The sequence below is a fragment of the Bicyclus anynana genome, chromosome Z (genome assembly GCF_947172395.1).
Source record: "Bicyclus anynana chromosome Z, ilBicAnyn1.1, whole genome shotgun sequence".
Taxonomy (NCBI): Eukaryota; Metazoa; Arthropoda; class Insecta; order Lepidoptera; family Nymphalidae; genus Bicyclus; species Bicyclus anynana.
In genome coordinates this window covers 13,885,603-13,904,738 of record NC_069110.1, presented here as the reverse complement: position 1 = coordinate 13,904,738, position 19,136 = coordinate 13,885,603, and the positions used below count along the sequence as shown (strand labels likewise).

General features: G+C 36.8%; 1 protein-coding gene across 2 annotated transcripts in view; it reads right to left on the bottom strand.

The window, feature by feature from the left end:
- Positions 1-19,136, bottom strand: part of LOC112047834 (eukaryotic translation initiation factor 4 gamma 3) — a 65,074-nt gene that overhangs the window by 36,257 nt on the left and 9,681 nt on the right. The window contains exons 2-5 of one of the 2 annotated variants that reach the window (XM_024085097.2): positions 17,162-17,187; positions 12,607-12,761; positions 2,629-2,744; positions 1,058-1,189 (exon numbers count right to left, since the gene is read on the bottom strand). In XM_024085097.2, coding sequence (XP_023940865.1) covers positions 1,058-1,189; positions 2,629-2,744; positions 12,607-12,761; positions 17,162-17,187 — 429 coding nt within the window. Of the gene's footprint in view, positions 1-1,057; positions 1,190-2,628; positions 2,745-12,606; positions 12,762-17,161; positions 17,188-17,432; positions 17,905-19,136 lie in introns of those variants that run through there. The other variant, XM_024085096.2, reaches the window with a different exon arrangement.

Sequence of the window (19,136 nt, the reverse complement as noted above, 5' to 3'; positions counted from 1 at the left end):
GTTCGGGAAACTCCGCGACATCTTTTCGTCTGAAATTCCTCAGTGCTTGAAGACGAAAGTCTTCGATCAGTGTTGCCAGTGATGACATACGGATCCGAGACTTGGTCGCTGACTATGAGCCTTATTAGAAGGCTCAAAGTCACTCAGCGGGCAATGGAGCGAGCTATGCTTGGAGTTTCTCTGCGTGATCGAATCAGGAATGAGGAGATCCGCAGACGAACCAAAGTCACTGACATAGCTCAGCGAGTCGCGAAGCTGAAGTGGCAATGGGCGGGCCACATAGTTCGAAGAGCCGGGACGGTGGCGTCCCAAGGTGCTGGAATGGCGACCCCGCACCGGAAAGCGCAGTGTTGGGCGATCCCCCACTAGGTGGACCGAGGATATCAAGCGGGTTGCAGGGAGCCGCTGGATGCTGGCGGCTCGAGATCGTTGCGCTTGGAGGTCCATGCAAGAGGCCTATGTCCAGCAGTGGACGTCTATCGGCTGATAAGGTATACACACAGAGTAACCAGAATGAAATACACAACACAATACACTAATAGTACACTACTGCAGTGGCCGGCAAGAGAGGTATTGATCGACGAACGTGTGAAGTCGTAAGTCCATCAATGCCTAGTTGCGGTCAAGGGTTGTATAGTACTTTTCTATAGTACTTTTAGTAAATAATGCGCGGAAATTGAACTAAGTACAATTCAGAACTTTTATTTGAAAATACAATTAATGAATGTACAATTCTTAAAATTGTATTAAAAAACCAATGATGAAGTTGACGAACAACTAATGACAATAGGTTTTACGCGCCAAAGTATTTTTTTTTTTTCACTAAACAGCTTTCTATGTGCAAGCCAGTTCAAAATTTAAATTAAACCTTTGATAAGTTACCTCTTTGGTCGCCATGTTGCGTAGAAGATGCGTTCCATTTTTAAATTACACGACAAATATGATTTTAGATACAACTATTGCCGGCCGCTGCTCGACCAGAACATCGATTTATCTCGAAGAAGTTTGTCAAAATAATCCTCAAATTTCCAAGCATGTTTGAGAAAAAGCTAATTACCCGGTGGAGCTGGACCTAGGCTGCTGAAAGGTCTGCGGTATCCCCATGGGTGTTTGGAAGACCACAGTCGGATGATACATGACCGGACCAGTCGTTGACGCACCAGAGCTACCCATGTACGGCTGCTGTTGCCTGAAAAAGAGAAAATTTAATCTATACTACTATTTACTAAGGGTGATTTCAGACTAGCGTATTTTTTTACAACGTATACGCTTCAAAAAATCGGACGTGCGTATACGGGCACATTTAGGCGTGCTCGCGCGAACCACTGTCGCAGCTTGCTCGTACGACTTGAGCGTGTGCCAAAAGGCGCACCTGCGCTTCCAAAAACGAGCTCATATGCGCGTATAAAGCGCTAGTCTGAAACCGATTTATCTACCGCATTATTTGCGACAGTATAAGAGACACATCACTAGCCCCAAAGTAAACTTAGCCTGTGTTATGAATACTTTAATCTATGCTATATATAAATCACTGATAAACATACATGCTCATCACACAAATATTTTCCAGTTGTGGGAATTGAACCCACGGACGTGGTTGCAGATTTTAAAACATTAGCACCCGTTCGAAGATATATCCAGGGGCGCCCCTTAACAATCTTTCTTATTCCCCCCCTCCCCCAAATCAATTTATTTTGATACAAGGCCCCTCGATGGCAAGCTACGCGAATGGATTTAAGCTCCAAATCTCGTCTTCGATAAGGATATGTGCCTGGCCCTGTCATAGAGCTAGCTGGGTTGGGTTAATAAAATAAATGAAGAAAAAAAAGGTGTGTGTCAGCTCCGACGCTCGTTTCCGATCGACTGTCGACATAGGTATATGTTGCCCCGCAGCATACACTATGTACGTCTCAAAAGATGACTGAAAAGGGAAAGCTGTGCAACCGAGAAGCAGGAGGCCGCGGCGTGCGCGCACTTTGAAAGGTGCGCAGAATAGGTTGCGCACTAAAAACGTAACGCTGTTATTCGTTCATCGAATTTTACTGTAGCGTGCCATAAGACTCGTCTGTAATGAGCCTTATTATAACGCACAATGCTTAGTTAAGCAAGTTTATGCTACACGACTAAAAACGGGTTTGCGACGCCCAGGCACTCGTGGTCGCTCGACATTGACGCTCGATTCCTAAATAACTCATAGGAGACGCCCTTAGAGAGTCATTCCGTCCTCTATCTTTATTTCAGCCTTCGGGTCTCATCAGGCGATGCTTCTGCGCTCGCCCAAACCCCCCGGTGACTCCGTAGTGGTCCCACATGGAGCCATCGGCACTTACTCAACCCGAAAAAAAAAATCCTAAATAGTAGTCCGCTTAATAGTATATATGTATATTTCTTACTGTAACATTTTGCAATCGAATAAATATTATTTGAACCTCAGACTTGTTTCACTATAATTCCTTGGCAGTAGACACGCTTAGTAACCTCGAATTAATTCAATCCATAAATCGAAAACCTACATTTACTGCCCATATTTTTTTCATACCGGGGGCTATATATGAAAAATCGATTATTAAGGAGTAAACTCCAACACTGAAATTAAAAAATGGTCCATAAAAAAATGAACTTTAGTACCTCGGATGTGTAGTAGGACGGTTCCCATGCGGCGTCGCTCTGTACTGGGAGAAATTTTGAAACTGCGGCCGCGTCGACTGACTCTGATTTGGCGGCGATACATAGTTGGGCCCCGCCTGAAAATTAAAAAAATATCTCTTACAGTCATCAACCCATATTCGGCTTCACTGAGCTCGAGTCTCCTCTCAGAATGAGAGGGGTAAGGCCAATTAGTCCACCACGCTGGCCCAATGCGGATTGGCAGACTTCACATTCGCAGAGAATTAAGATAATTCTCTGGTATGCAGGTTTCCTCACGATGTTTTCCTTCACCGATTGAGACACGTGATATTTAATTTCTTAAAATGCACACAACTGAAAAGTTGGGAGGTGCATGCCCCGGACTGGATTCGAACCCACACCCTCCGGAATCGGAGGCAGAGGTCATATCCACTGGGCTATCACGGCTCTTATAGTATCTTCTACATATATTTTACTAGTTGACGCAGCGCGATTTCATCCACATGGTTCCGTTCCCGTGGAAATACGGTGATAATATATAGCATATAGCCTTCCTCGATAAATGGGCTATCTAACACTGAAAGAATGTTTCAAATCGGATCAGTAGTTCCTGAGATTAGCGCGTTCAAACAAACAAACTCTTCAGCTTTATAATATTATTAGTATAGATTGCCAATAATTTTCCAATGCATTCTTCAATTTCCGAAATTTTGTAGGTAGATCATCTTCCGTAAAATAATACAGAAATGAATCGCTAATTGCTAAGCGCCAATCTCGAGAACGGCTATACCGATTATTATTTTAGAATATTCTAAAGTACGACGATTTTTTTTTAGGGTAGGGGTTGCTTGGGTAGGGTGGGAATAGAATACGATAGGCGTAAGAAATGAGTCATAGTGAAGCTTGACCGGGTCCGCTAGTTCTATTATAATTATATACGTTGGACGTTGTCGTTCGTCAATCGAGAATTCACAACAAATCGAACACTAACCGCTGGATTGCCGTAACCGACAAAAATCAAAATAAACAGGAAAAAATATATCTGAAACTTAACATAGAATTAGATGTTTGACCAGTTTATTACAACAATTTTGCAACAGGTAACCACTTTTTTCGAAGTATGGATAAATTCTTGCAAGGGAAAAAATTCAACTCCGATGAGGCAGTCCAAAGCGCCTTCAAAGATTTTATTGATTCTCATCGTAATGGTTCAATGAACTAAAAGGATAATGGGATCAATGAACTCCCTATAATAAGATGGCAAAAGCGATAGCAATGGCAACTTTGATTAAATAAATATGTCATATTTAAAAAGAATTGACGGCCTTCGTGGCGCAGAGGTGTGCGCGGTGGATTTACAAATCGGAGATCCTGGGTTCGATCCCTGGTCGACTAAGGTTTTCATAATTGATCGAGGTCTGGCACGTGGGAAGCTTTGGCCGTGGCTAGTTATCGACAAAGACGTACCGCCAAGCGATTAAGCGTTTCGGTACAATTTCATGTAGAAACCGAAAGGGGTGTGAAAATTTTCAACCTACTCCTAACAAGTAAGTCCGCTGCCATCTTAAATTGCATCATCACTTACCATAAGGTGAGATTGTTGTCAAGGGCTAACTTAGAAAAAAAATACTTCATGTTCCTCCCTTACAAAACGCCAAATTCATATGTAAGGACCTAAAGTATCGATAGGTTTGATATATATCATACATTCTTACATAAATACTGTACATATAAACAAAGGACATGTCCCAAAATGGGCCTTTATTATTCATAATTTATAAACAGGTCGATAATATTTTTTACGGATAGAAGATACAAATTGCTGTTGAGAAAATAATTTTCAGAAATTTTGGAACCCGCATTAATTAGATAAATATTTTTTTTTTTGTTTCGCTCCCTTGTCTACAAATTAATCATAGCAATACAGTAAAAGTGTTCAAAACAGCCAATAAAACACCTGGAATTAAATTCACATCCGGTGTAAGCTGTCAATGTCATTTAATATTGTCAAATGTCAATAAGACACAAATTGAAAAGAAACATTAAATCGTAGACAGAGAAGTATTAAACAAAAAAAAATCTTTAAATTGCTTTAAAAACGAAATAAACGAACGCTACTACGCGAAGATCACTGACAATCTGTCAGGCTGTGAGTTACAAGCATGTTGCCATGATAAAAATTCTTAATTGTCAGCTAATGAAAAAAATAAATTTTATTTAATTAATTAAAAAAAAATGCGGGTTCCAAAAATTTTTTTAGTTTTGGTTTTAAGCCCTATATTTTATGCTCTTTTAAGATAAAAATAATTTGGTTCTGCTTATTTGACACTCGGAATTAAGGGCCAGCCTCCATGCAAAAATGGGACATGTCCTTTAAATTGTCGGTCTGTAATTTCAAAAGTGCTTATAGTTAACTAGCGGACCAGGTCAAGCTTCGCTTTGATTTATGGGCACCTACTTTTTCTACTACCCTAATCTAAAGTATTAAAAGAAAAGAGTAGGGGAAACCCTAATCTTTACCTATCATAACCCTAACCCACCATACGCCTACGATACCATGCGGAGCAAATTCCCCTTATCGACTAGTACACATACTTAAGCAACCAATATGTAGTACACTCTATTTCTTGTACATCGCCTAGAGATATTACATACAATCTCTAGGCAATGATAGAATGCTTACAGCTTGGCAACTTCGTTCGTAACACTCCCAATATTGCGCGCGAGCCGGGGGGCATGTAGCGATGAATGAAAAACTCACAACCCGCGCAGTCTTTCCCCCTGTCGCCCGCATATTATGGGAGTGTTATCAACGAACTTGCAAGAGTATGCTTATTGTACAGCCTTTCTTGATGAGAAATGAGAAAATGAGAAAAAAAAAAAGATAGAAATGTAGGTAGAAAACATGTCATTTCATAATTTATTTATTTTAAATTATGTACGATTTGTTTATAAAATGTTATATAAAATATACTAACCGTATCTAATTGTTCTAAGCTTATTAATCAATTTTTTTTTCTTTAATTTAAGAATAATTTAATTATAATTATTATTAGGTGTGAAATGACTAGTGATTTATACCCTCATTTATAATTTGTTTGTTGGTAAACAGTACTCATCAAGAAAGGCTGTAGTATAAATGTTGCAATGGACAATAATATTCATAATAATAGTTCATACATTGTCTGGAAGCTCGTAAGGTACCGTATATACTGGCAAATATATGAATCCGGTCGGCAACATCGTCTCTCAATTTCCTAGAACTGTTGTCGGCTTCATTCATTCAAATGGTGTTTTATAGGTACCATTCGTAGGTACGCTCTTGAGAATCTATATACCTCTGTATTTGGAAAACTGCCTCGTTAGTATGTATAATGTTTAACTTATAAGGGCTCACGGTACTGGGTTCGATTCCTGGGTCGGACTATTAGATACTGAGCTTTACTATCTTCTAATAATCTTGAGTTAAATTATAAGGCCGAAATAGGGATGATGACAGTTTTTTAAAAATACTATATAAAATAAGTCGGGTTTTCCTTCCTGACGCTATAACTCCAGAACGACGAATCGATTTCCACGGTTTTGCATTCGTTGGAAAGTTTGGTTTATAGCAAAGAAAATTCAGGAAAAATTTCAACGTAGAGTAGGGGTATTGTAGAGATAGTTGAAAGTTTATATCGAGTTTCACGCGGACGAAGTCGCGGGCGTCCGCTAGTTGTATATAAATTAAGAGTATGGTAATACTAAAGTAATTTTGTAAAAGTAACAGGGTATCTGCGATCATTACTTTCGGAGCTAAAGAGATTTAAAGGGTCAGATTAGCGGCGCTGCCGCAGATTTCTGAAAAACGCCCCATACAAAATGGTACGATTTAATGACGTCGTAGGCTAGTAATGATCTTTGATTTGTATGGACGGTCAAACAAAATTAATAATATCTTTGTTATGTTGTGCGTTTATGTTTATAGTTCAAATTTTTAAAAAATATCACATTTAATGTATGAATTTTCATCTAATTACGATAAAAGATTTTTAATAGATTTTGAAATTTTATAATCTTATTTATTTTGCAAATATCCAGACAATCTTTGCTTTTTATGTATAAATTAGTTAACATTGACCTTATCTACCCGTTTAATAATAAAAATCAATATATTCAAAACTAGTCATCATCCCCATTGAGAACTCTCGGTGGTTTCACACCCCCGTGCCTCGAAGAGCGTAATAAGCCGTCGGTCCCGATTATTATAATTAAAATCTGATAATGGTCTTCAGCCGTCAACCCACATTGGAGCCAGGGATGTTAAAATGCTCCGTAACCATAACCGAAACTATCGATATCGTATATAAAAATTTATCCGTAACCGTAACTAAATCCGAAAAAAGAAGTTTCGGATAATATCGGATGAGGCGGAGCTTATTCGAAACACGTTACGATAAGTTGCTTTAATCTGCCGAGAGCAGCCGACACACAAGTCACGCGCATTGTTTGTTTGTTCTTTGAAAATTTTATATCCGAAACCGAAATTATCCGAAACTACCGGATAATCCGAAATATTTTCACATTCATATCCGTATCCGGTATAATAATCATTCCTATATCCATAACCAATCCGTATACGAAATTTCATATCCATATCATTTTTGATAGGAGCCGCGTAAAAGAGCCCTTTAGGGAAAGACGCCCTGTAATGAGTGGGCCGTTCAAAATATTCTGATAATGATTTCTATAGGCCGATATTAGATATTTTTATCATTTGACGTTATTCTTTTTTACATAAAAACGAATTTATTTTCACTGTATCACACCGATATTAAATATTCGCAGCTAGACGAACGTCGTAGCTTCTCCAAATCAAAAGGTATACTAAATGGAAATCTCGAAACGTTGTGGGTGGCACATAAAGAGAACATTTAAAATAGACTGATAAATAATTATTGATGGAAAAGCTTCAGACGCTGCAAGGGTTTTAGCCACTCTACTTGTTTTTCTTCAAGAAAATAATAAAAAATACAAATCACGTCTCTTAATTACAAAAATCTGTTAATTAGCGAGCGCCAACATTTGTTTACACTTAGATAAGGCGATGTTTCACGACAAATTAATAATCGATATTCCTTTTAAAGGTTTCATTTTAAGGCTACGAAGTGACATCTTAGTTAAATCCGAAATAAATGCCATTAGTTTCGGCTTGTTCAATTACAATCTGCGCTATATGAGCCATTTTCCTTTAAAGGTATTAAAAATCCGCTAGGGGTAGCTCTGTGGGGGGTACAAATGTGTTGAATTTTCTATTGAAATCACCATCAATGCCAACGACATTTTGTTTTCATTACCGTTTGCAATTTATTCTGCAATTTTTTGATTTTTTTAGGTATATAATCTTCCGTAAATTCAATTACAATTATATACGTTTTGATACGTTTGACGTTTTTTTCAATGGAGATTTGTAACAAAACAAAATTTTACAGGAATTTGTGGTATTACATTTATTTTGTGGTTGAAATAGGAATTTGATAATTTAATTGTTTGACCGGGGTGACAATTTTCTTACAACATTTTGCTCTTAATTCAAGGAATTCTATTATATTTGGGCATTTGCAATTTTTTTTACGATAAAAAATGATAATTGTAGATTCTAGCTTAGATTCTATTACAAATAATTATGTGTTCAGAGTATTTTTGTTAAAAATAAAAAAATATCTATACTAATATTTTAAAGAGAAAAAAGATAAAAGAAAAAAAGATTTGATTATTTCTATTGAATAGGACGGACGAAACGATTATAAAAATTACCTTTAACTATTAGTATCCTACGAGTACGTTATCCTTGATATGGTTTTATTTTATCCCACGAGATTTATATTATGATATGAGAGGGTTTATGTTTTGAATTTTCTATTGAAAAAAACGTCAAACGTACATCTTATTGTAATTAGAATAAATAAATATTGTGATAACAAATAAAAAAAACGTTGTTATTCCTACAAATTTCAAAAACCATTGTGTATTTGCTAATAGCTCATCTGACAGTCGATACTAGCAGGATGCTAGATTTTTATTAGCAGATAATTTTAAGCGACGACATGCAAGCCTTCGCCTTAAGTCCCGGACCATTTAATCTTGCACTTTGCATTAAAAATAATCCTTTAAGTAAAAAAGATATTACACTAAAATTTTATCGGTAGTACAACTATTTATAGAACCCTTATTACCCTTTATTAAGCTATTTATATTACCCTTTGAAAATGTTACTTGTTTTAAAATTGACACATATGATAACAAATATGGAAAAAAATGTCGCTTACTATAATTTGACGGTCATTATGTATATTTGTACCTCCCCCCCCCCCCAAGCGGATTTTTTTCTAGACCTTTAGAGGAAAATGGCTCATTGCGCTAAGAGTAAAACCATAACAGATTAAGCGAATATCAATACTAATATAATAAACGCACACGTAACATCTTTACGATATTAGGCATTAACTAATTTCGATCAGTTTGGGTAAGGACATAAATCGAATCTAGATGAATAGATTACTTGTCGCATAAAATAAAACTGAAGTTTGATGGGTGATTTTTTTTTAATTTTTTTATTCTTTACAAGTTAGCCCTTGACTACAATCTCACCTGATGGTAAGTAATGATACAGTCTAAGATGGAAACGGGCTAACTTGTTAGGAGGAGGATGAAAATCCACAACAATTTCGGTTTCTACACGACATCGTACCAGAACGCTAAATCGCTTAGCGGTATGTCTTTGTCGGTAGGGTGGTAACTAGCAACCCAGGACCTTCGTCATATAAATCCACCGCGCATACCACTGCGCCACGGAAAAATTCATTATCAACGTCTACCGCTGGATGTAGGCTTTGTATAGGGAGCTTTAAACAAAACAATTCCGAGCCGCCTGCATCCATCGACTCCTTGTGATTCGTTTGATGCGGTACATCGACCTAGTGGGGGTCGACTAACACTGCACTTCCGGCACGGGGTCGCTACTCTAGTATTTTGACCCCAACGTCCATCGGTACTTAGACTGTATGATGTATATGTATTATAGTATATCTATACTAATATTATAAAGCTGAAGAGTTTTTTGTTTGTTTGTTTGATTGAACGCGCTAATCTCAGGAACTACTGCTCCGATTTGAAAAATTCTTTCAGTGTTCGATAGCCCATTTATCGAGGAAGGCTATAGGCTATATTATTCCCGTATTCCTGCGGGAACGAGAACCACTCGAGTGAAACCGCGCGGCGTCAGCTAGTATTATATATAAAAATGAATCTTGAATCTTCCTAATCGCAAATCTCGAGAACGGCCGAACCGATTTCTCTTTTTTTTAGAATACTCCTTGAAGTACCAGGATGATTCTTACGGAGTTATTAGGGTAGGGGTAGGAGTAGGGTAGAGTAGGGGTAGGGAAGAAGTGCACAAAAGTCAAAGCGAAGCTTGACCGGGTCCGCTAGTAATATATGTTTTCAATTATGGAACAAACCTTTTTCGTGTCTAATCATTATCGTGGCAAATAATCGTCCACAAATTATGTATATAAAATATTGTAAAACTTTATATTTTACGTTGATATTTTAATTTTTTTTATATATTTTCTAGCAATTCTTGAGGCAATTTTCATGCAGTTACTGTCATATACAAAAATTACACCTACGAGGGACATTTAAGAAGTTGTTTTATTACAACAAAAGGCAGCCCAATATTTATTTTTTTATACCAAAAATCTATTTTCAGTAGACGAACAATAAATAAATAGTACCGAGACTGTTATAACTTCTCATTGGGTTCACAAAAATAACATACCGATATTATTCTCCTTACATGATAATGGTAGAGCTTACAGCCCTTTCATCGCAGGAATATACACAACACCAGAGTTTTCTATTGATATCGGTATCACCCGCCTACAGAGGTTTGTATTCAAATGCCACAGGTAGATTCTTTGATAAACATATATTTCAATAAATTCCCAATTATTTATAACAATGTTTATTTTACAACCGACTTCATAAAAAGGAGGAGGTTATCAATTCATCGAAATCTTTTTTTTTATGGATGTTCACCGACTACTCGAAGACGCCTGAACCGATTTGAAAAATCATTTTTTTGTTTGAAAGGGTTTGTTTTCCGATTGGTCCCATAGTAATCACGTCAGGATCTGATGATGGGATCCTGGAGGAATCGAGGGGAACCTTCCAATATTATAGGAGCTACTAGTGCGTTTGTTAATGTTTTCATTAAGTATTTTAAAACACGTTCATTTAATGAAGGTCTGGTGTCGATCTGATAATGGAGCCGTAGCACAGATGAGGAAACTCCTCAACGGTTTACAGTAGCTACCTTGTGTTTGGGTTTGATTAATTTGTATTGATGAGAACTTTACATCTTGATGGTTTGTGACTGTCATTAGGGGTCTAGTGATGGAGACGAGGGACACATAAGGGAACTTCTCAACGGTTTACACTAGCTACCTTGTGTTTGGGCTTGATTATTTTTTTATTAATAAGATTTTACATCTAGATGGCTTGTGACTGTCATTAGGGGTCTGGTGATGGAGACGAAAGACACTTAAGAGAACTTCTCAACGGTTTATAGTGGCTACCTTGTGATTGGGCTTGATTAATTTGTGTTAATGAGAGCTTTACATCTAGATGGGTTGTGACTGTCATTAGGGGTCTGGTGATGGAGACGAGGGACACATAAGGGAAATTCTCAACGGTTTACACTAGCTACCTTGTGTTTGGGCTTGATTAATTTGTATTAATGAGAACTTTACATCAAGATGGGTTGTGACTGTCATTAGGGGTCTGCTGATGGAGACGAGGGACAGTTAAGGTTACTCCTCAATAGTGTACAGTAGCTACCTTATGATTGAGCTTGATTCATTTATATTGATAAGAACTTTACATCTAGATGGGTCGTGACTGTAATTTGAGGTCTCATGATGGAGACGAAAGACAGTTAAGGTTACTCCTTAATAGTGTACAGTAGCTACCATGTGATTGGGCTTGATTAAATTGTATTGATGATAACTTTTTAACCAGATGGGTTGTGAGTGTCATTAGGAGTATAGTGATGAGAATGAGAAGAAAAAGAAACAAAGAAGATTTTGATTATTCATATTTCGTAGGGATAAAAAAGGGGGAGTTATATATAAAAGGTTAAAATAGTATTTTTAACATTGTTTTTATTAATTGTAAAGGCCGAGGTACGTGAGTATTAAGTACTAATAATAACAAAACAATGTCGTGGTTACATACAATCAAAATAATTAATATTTTTTTACACTTATAACAGTCATGTTACCACTAAGAAGGGGGGGTAAAAACAGACTTTTTAAATCACAAAAATGTTTCTACTAAACTAAAAAGCGAAAAATAACATCGTACTATGTGCTACCTTCTGATCAGCTCTTGAAGACAGCGTCACAACACAGCATTGCCGTGCGTGACAGCCTGACAGTTTTTTAAATCGTGTATAAAGTAACAGGGTATCTGCGATCATTGGTGAGATTGTAGTCAAGGGCTAACTTTGTAAGAATTAAAAAAAATCCGAGAAAAGATGCGTTTCCAAACTTTAGTTTTATTTTTGCGACAAATAGTCTATTCATCTATCTTCGATTTATGTCCGTACCCAAACAGGGTGCCTAGTGAGAGTTTTCAATATTTTCATACTATTACTATCACGTTAACGTAAACGCAAATTTATTATGGAATTGAAAAAGTTGTGTAACAGTGCCACTAGATGGCGCTGTTTCAACTCCTTAGAAATTCGCGTATACGTCAACGTGAACGTCACAGTTCGAATGATCGAAGTTAGTTAATGCCAAATATCGTAAGGACGTTTATCTATATAATCTTTTATGTTTTACTCTTAGATTGCATCATCACTTACATTTGAGATTGCAGTCAAGGGCTAACTTGTAAAAAATAAATTAAAAAAAAAGAAAAAAAAAAACTTACCATGCTAGTTTTCGACATGTCCTGCTGCGGCGCTGGAGGGGCCGACGGCTGCGGTGCGGACTGCCCCCGCATGGTCTGCGAGGTGCTCTGCGAAGCCCCAGCGCCTGGCATATACGAGCTGCCCGCGCTCCCCGTTTGATGGTAGCATTCCGGTCCTATCGATGCCGAAATAACAACACTTAAATCATACGAACTCCGTAAATTAACAATAGACTAGTTGACACTTTTTTTAAATGGTCTTAAATTGTTCAATCGTGTTACTAGATTGAAAAAAAAAATTTTTTTGAGACGTGAATATCTAAAAAAAATATAGTGTAGCGACCGTTGAAGTATTCTAATAATAATGATGATGTGAAAAAACTAAACTAAACATATAATTATGTATCTCATTGAGATTGTAGATATGTAGTAACAGTAAGTTTACTTGAATCAATTTGAATTACACGCAGGTTAAATTTATATAAGTAAAAAAAATTTGTAGATAAACGGTTACTAAAATACGAGTACCAGTAACTATTTGCTTTTTTTTACACAGGCATTGTACAATACAATACAGGGTGACCCTTAATTAATGGATAAAACGCCAACAACAACAGGTAAAATTCTGTACACATATAATCGATACTGAAACCAAAAACATTTCTTTTTTTCGGTTTTTTGTCTGTCTGTCCGTATTTTATGTTGACCGGGCATCATGGTTATTATTATTATATATTATTAATATATTATTAAACCATAGGCTGTATCATCGCTTACCATCAGGCGTGATTGCAGCTAAGCGTTTGCTTATACAAAATTTAAAAAAAAACATGAGAAAATTCAAATTGAATTTGGCACGGTTTGAGACCATAATACGAAGAATATTATAAGATACTCTTTATCGCGAAAACAAATTAAGAAGGGTGTAAAAAAATAAGTTGAAAGTTTGTTTGGAAAGTTCTTAACTTTTAGAGTTACGGTTATAAAGTCTTTTTCTTTTTTTTAATTTTTTGTCAAAAATTAAAATTTGGCTATTTTTCAAGTTATATTTGTTAAAAATGGTCACATCAAACAACCAGTTTAACATGAAAAAATCCGGGATTTCTTTAAAAAACTATTCAAATTAGTTATAGATTATTAGGTGGTGTAACTACCATAGGCGTCTTATTATTAGTTACAGGACACCCTGTATATATTTGTCATAAAAATAACTTCTACTAATTTTACAGCTGATAACAACGTTGAAACGGCACGAAGGTAAAGTCGCCATTGTATTAACTACTGTTCAGGAAAAAGGCTTTACACTGTTACAAAATTCGTAGAACCCTGATTGTTTATCAAAGTGTATACAAGTTACAACGGTCATGTAGAAATCGACTACTGACGATACTTGTCCCTAAATGAAAACTAGCATTGTTACAACGTTTAGGATAATTAATCCATCTCGAGTAAACCATTTTTCGGAGCTTTTATTTTAATGATTAATTAATAAATTAATCTACTATATAAAAATAAGTCGGGTTTTTCTTCCTGACGCTATAACTCCAGAACGCACGAACCGATTTCCACGGTTTTGCATTCGTTGGAAAGGTCTCGGGCTCCGTGAGGTTTATAGCAAAGAAAAATAAGGGTAGGGTAGAGGTAGGGTAGGGGTAGGGTAGGGTAGGGTAGGGGTAGTTGAAAGTTTACATCAAGTTTCACGCGGACGAAGTCGCGGGCGTCCACTAGTTAATTAATAATTAATTTTATCAAAACTCAAATGTCAAAATTAGCTAACACTACAACTTATCGCCGAGGTTTCGTTGAAGTTTCCGTCTATAATTTCTAAATAACTGTTTCACGATTATAACAAATAACTAAATTCTTGTAGTTATTTACACGATACTAAATCACTAACAATTTTTTTTTTGTAACATTTTACTGTCTGTCTGTTTATCCGACGGAACGCCAGAATTGATTTTAATGACACTTTCACTACAAGATAAAGCAGATTATTGAACATAGGCTACTTTAGATCTCGTAAAAATCTATGGTTCCCGCGGAATTGGTGAAAAATTTAATTTCACGCGTACGAAATTGCGAGCGTCCGTTAGTCTAAATTAATTTTCGACTTTATTTCAACAAGTTTAGTAACAATTACTTTTACAGTAACAAATGCCGCTACATGGTGCCTCTGTCAACACATAGCTACACTTAAGAATCACTATTTGGTTATAATTTGCTGATTAATTCGGTGGTTACAACTCACAGGTAACCATTAAATACTGATTGTGAGTACTGAAGACTCATTAAATAAATACTAATAAATAAAATGGTGATAGGTAACTTTTGTGGGCTTATCGTGAGCGACTGTAATGTTAGTCACCCACGGTCCGATATACCCACATGTATGTATTTTTTTTCTGATTGTGTAAGTGCCGTAGGCTCCTTATGGGACCTCAGAGCGTCACCGGGGGGTTTGGGGGAGCGCTGAAGCATCGCCTGATGGGGCCCGAAGGCAGAAGCAGAGTAGATGGGCGGATCAACTCTCTAAAGGCGTCTCCTCTGAGACTCAGACCTTGGCTTAGAGGGCCGTTCGGGAAGGGTGTTTTGGCCTGAGCGTATCAGTCCGGGCGCCCCCGAGATCGTGAGTCAAAAAGCCCACGTCTGGGTGACGTCAGATTTGCATGCCGGCATATCTCTTCGAGTGTAAAACTCGTCGAGTGTTGGTCTTGTTTTTGCTTCAAGTCGAGCCACACATCACATCGCGATCATCACCATGAGTTTTACCGGACGTCATGCCGGCATGCAATACATACACATTACACGTGGTTATATCGGACCGTGTATGGCTATCATAAATAAATATACCTACGAGTACCTCTCACTTATATTTTTATCATGTAGCACTTCATTCTTATTATTGTCTGTAACTTGACAACAATTCTATTAATAATTTTAAACTGACGCCCACGACTTCGTCTGAGTGGAATATCTAGACAAGACCTTAAAAGAAGTTGTGTTTTTAACCGACTTCAAAAAAATATATTCACCGAATATACCTATAAGACTTATTTATGTTGTCTTTTTTTAAACTGTTTAAAAGTGGAACAATTTCGTGATACTTGATTTTTGTTAAACTTTTACTGAACGAGTAGGTAATTCAGACAGGAGAAATACATTTTCCGTTGTTTTCATATTTTTCATTAATGCACCGCTCGTATTAGTCGTAACGTGATGTTATATATCCGCGATAAATGGACTATCCAAAACAATTAGAATTTTCAATTCCTGTAGTTCCTGAGAATAGCACGTTCAACCAAACATACGAACAAACTCTTCATCTTTATTATATTAGTGCTGATTATTAAATAATTAGTCTGTAAACCACGCAATACTGGGTTTGAGAATAATGTGAACTTGCCAAATTAAAAGCTTCGGCAACCAAGAAGGTTAAGGACTAGCTATTTTTGGACGTTTGTATATTTTTAGAACATATTTAATGATGAAAACTCTTAACAAATTATTTTCATCGGTTACACGAGTTATGAATTATGAATGCTATAATGAGTTTTTTTACTTTTTGATTCTTTTACATCTTATTTTAGAAGTCAACTGGATTTTCTGTCCTTTTTGTCTACGGCTTCTATTTCCGAATTTACTGTAAATTCTTAAAACGTTACACGAAAACAATTATTTTTTTAGAAAGACTTTTATATAGCAACGATTGAAACAATGCAATTTCGAACAAGTAAAGAAAATATATTCCACACTTGGCAAACCTGATGGTTAATTATCTTATAATACAAATAACGATTAAAATGAAATTACATAATTTAAAAATAACCGCTGAAAACAGGTACTGTTGATAAGACCCACCATTCTTTAATTACAGTATATAAATAAAAATAAGTAGATATATTCAGTATTTGATCACCAACAGCTTGGTGATATGGGAGCCTAGTATATTTTCTGTATAACTTAGGTATAGTAACACATTTGCCTAGAGTTGAAAGTCATTTGATAATTAATGTTATAATTAGGAAATAATAATAATTATTATTGGCATAAATGTACATAACCACGATGTTTCGTAAGATATTTTTTTTATTCTGTACAAGTTAGCCCCTGAGTACAATTTCACCTGATGGTACGTGATGATGCAATCTAATATAGAAACGGGCTAACTTGTAAGGAGTAGGATGATAATCCACACCCCTTTCGGTTTCTACACGACATCATACCGGAACGCAAAGTCGCTGGCGGTACATCTTCGCCGGTAGGGTGGTAACTAGTCACGGCCGAAGCCTCCCACCAGCCAGCAGTGGCATGCACTTCATACATTCATTAAAGTACTGCATATTTGGTTAATTTTCTTACTAGTGCATACCCTGATCGACAACCTTATGCACGCCACTCGGGGATCGACCTTCGTCTTGTAAATCCACCACTGCGCCTCTGTCCAACCGTCGAAGCTAAAGCACTAACAACTACGAAAAACTGTTTAGTAATTTTGCTTCCATATATTTATTAGAATAAGTTGATGATGATGGTGATACTTATTCTGTGGACAGTGCCCGCTGAACAATCAACTCACTGTGTGGTGTGGACGCCCGAGGGTAACTGATATATATGCTAAGGAAATTTTCTTAAAACACAAAACAATATACGCGTATACACAATCGTTAATTCACGGTACATTACGAACCCATATCGCTATGAACACAATATTTTGAAATACAACATCAAAAGCTAGTTAACAATAAATCTTATCGTTATGTAGTTGAATAATGCACAGAAAATATTGCACAAAAATGAGGTAAAGGTATATTTTTATGTATCCCTGTAAAACACTACATTGTACTTACTGGTTTGCGTCAATAGTCTGTAATGATGTGATGGCAGCATGCAGTTCGAATTGGAGTAGCGAGTGTTCTGTTCGTGCTTCAGATTGACGGGGGTCTGTTGGGACATGAGGAGCGATACACTGCTCAGCGTCTGAAGATTGACCTGGTTGGCGTGGCTCGCGTGGCTGATGTGGCTCGACTGGTTAGCATGGCTCGCGAGGTTCACATGGCTGCTGTGCTGGCCCACCGTCTGCGTAGCACCGCTGTGCTGCATGCCGAGCGATGTTTGTAAGCGGTGCGTCAAGTCGAGCGCATTCTGCTGACCACCGTGGAGTCCGCATCCGTGAGACACTGCCCCCAGGGAACTGTTACCGCCTCTTAGCCCTACCATTTTGATTTCATGATATAAATTCTTGAGAAATTGAATCAACCAAATGTTTAACCATTCCCAGAACAATGGGGGCACGATCACCGGCATATGGCGATCTCTACATTATCATCTCATTTTTAGTAAAACATTAATATCTAGATTTTATTGCTTCAGGTTAACATTTTAAAAAACTATATATATATATAACTGCCGTATATCGAACTACGGTAAAGCACCTCTAAATTTTATAAAACTATTGTTATACTTTTATTCTTAAGGCATACTGTAACTATTGCTGTCCGCATTCACAATTTAAATAGTAATTTAATGCAGCATAGAGAAAATCGATAAGGAAACGGCGCGGCACATCGCTCTTCGCACACGCTAAAATTATTACAACCGCAACACTTCCACGTGTAAACCAACGAATATCACAAATTTACGTGCACTAAACAACTATTTATTCATTAAAACTAAATTTTACTAATATTTAACACAAGAAACTGGAAGATAGACGATAGAGTGTATGGCCCAATCAACATTTCATTTCGTTAGCCGCGAGAGGGATAGTGACGCATGAAAGAGACACACATATTTCGTAGAGTGCGGTTACGATTTTGGGACGGTCCCTCACTAACCGATAGCTACCCTTGTGGATGGCAGACCGTAAGGTAAAAAATACAAATGACAAAATCACGTCGATAAATACATTTGCTCGGTGCAACTTGAAACTCGTCATTATAATGTAGTATCAGAAGAGATAATAGAATAAAACAAAAACAGGACGATGAAATCAAACTAAGAAAAATGTAGAGAGCTGTTTGTAAGACAAAAATATTTTTGGTTATTTTCACGAGTATGCTTCGAGTACCCTTCAGTGTTGCCATGCGAATATTTAGGTACTTACATTAGTTTTGTATTGTAAATTTCGTTACAGGCATTTTTTCTTTTGTTTTTCATACAACAATAACAACAATGGCGAATACAACAGCAATGTTGTTCCGAAAAGCCATGGGGATATTTTGGGAAGTATTTTTATGGATTCCCTACCTTGCAAAAGTCCTGAACACGTTACGCAAGTGACAAACTTTAAATTACCTAATAAAAATTTCATTGCCAGCGTATTATTTATTTATTTATTATAGCACTAGCGGACGCCCGCGACTTTGACTGCGTGAAAATCTATGTAAACTTTCAACCCCTATTTCACCACTGTAGGGATTAAATAAAAAAAAATGTTGAATTACATTATATTTCGTATATTTTTATGATTTATGAACAAATTTTTAAAACTGTAATTGTATAAATTAATGACTTTCAATACAATCTTTCAACCCCTATTCCACCCTCTTCTA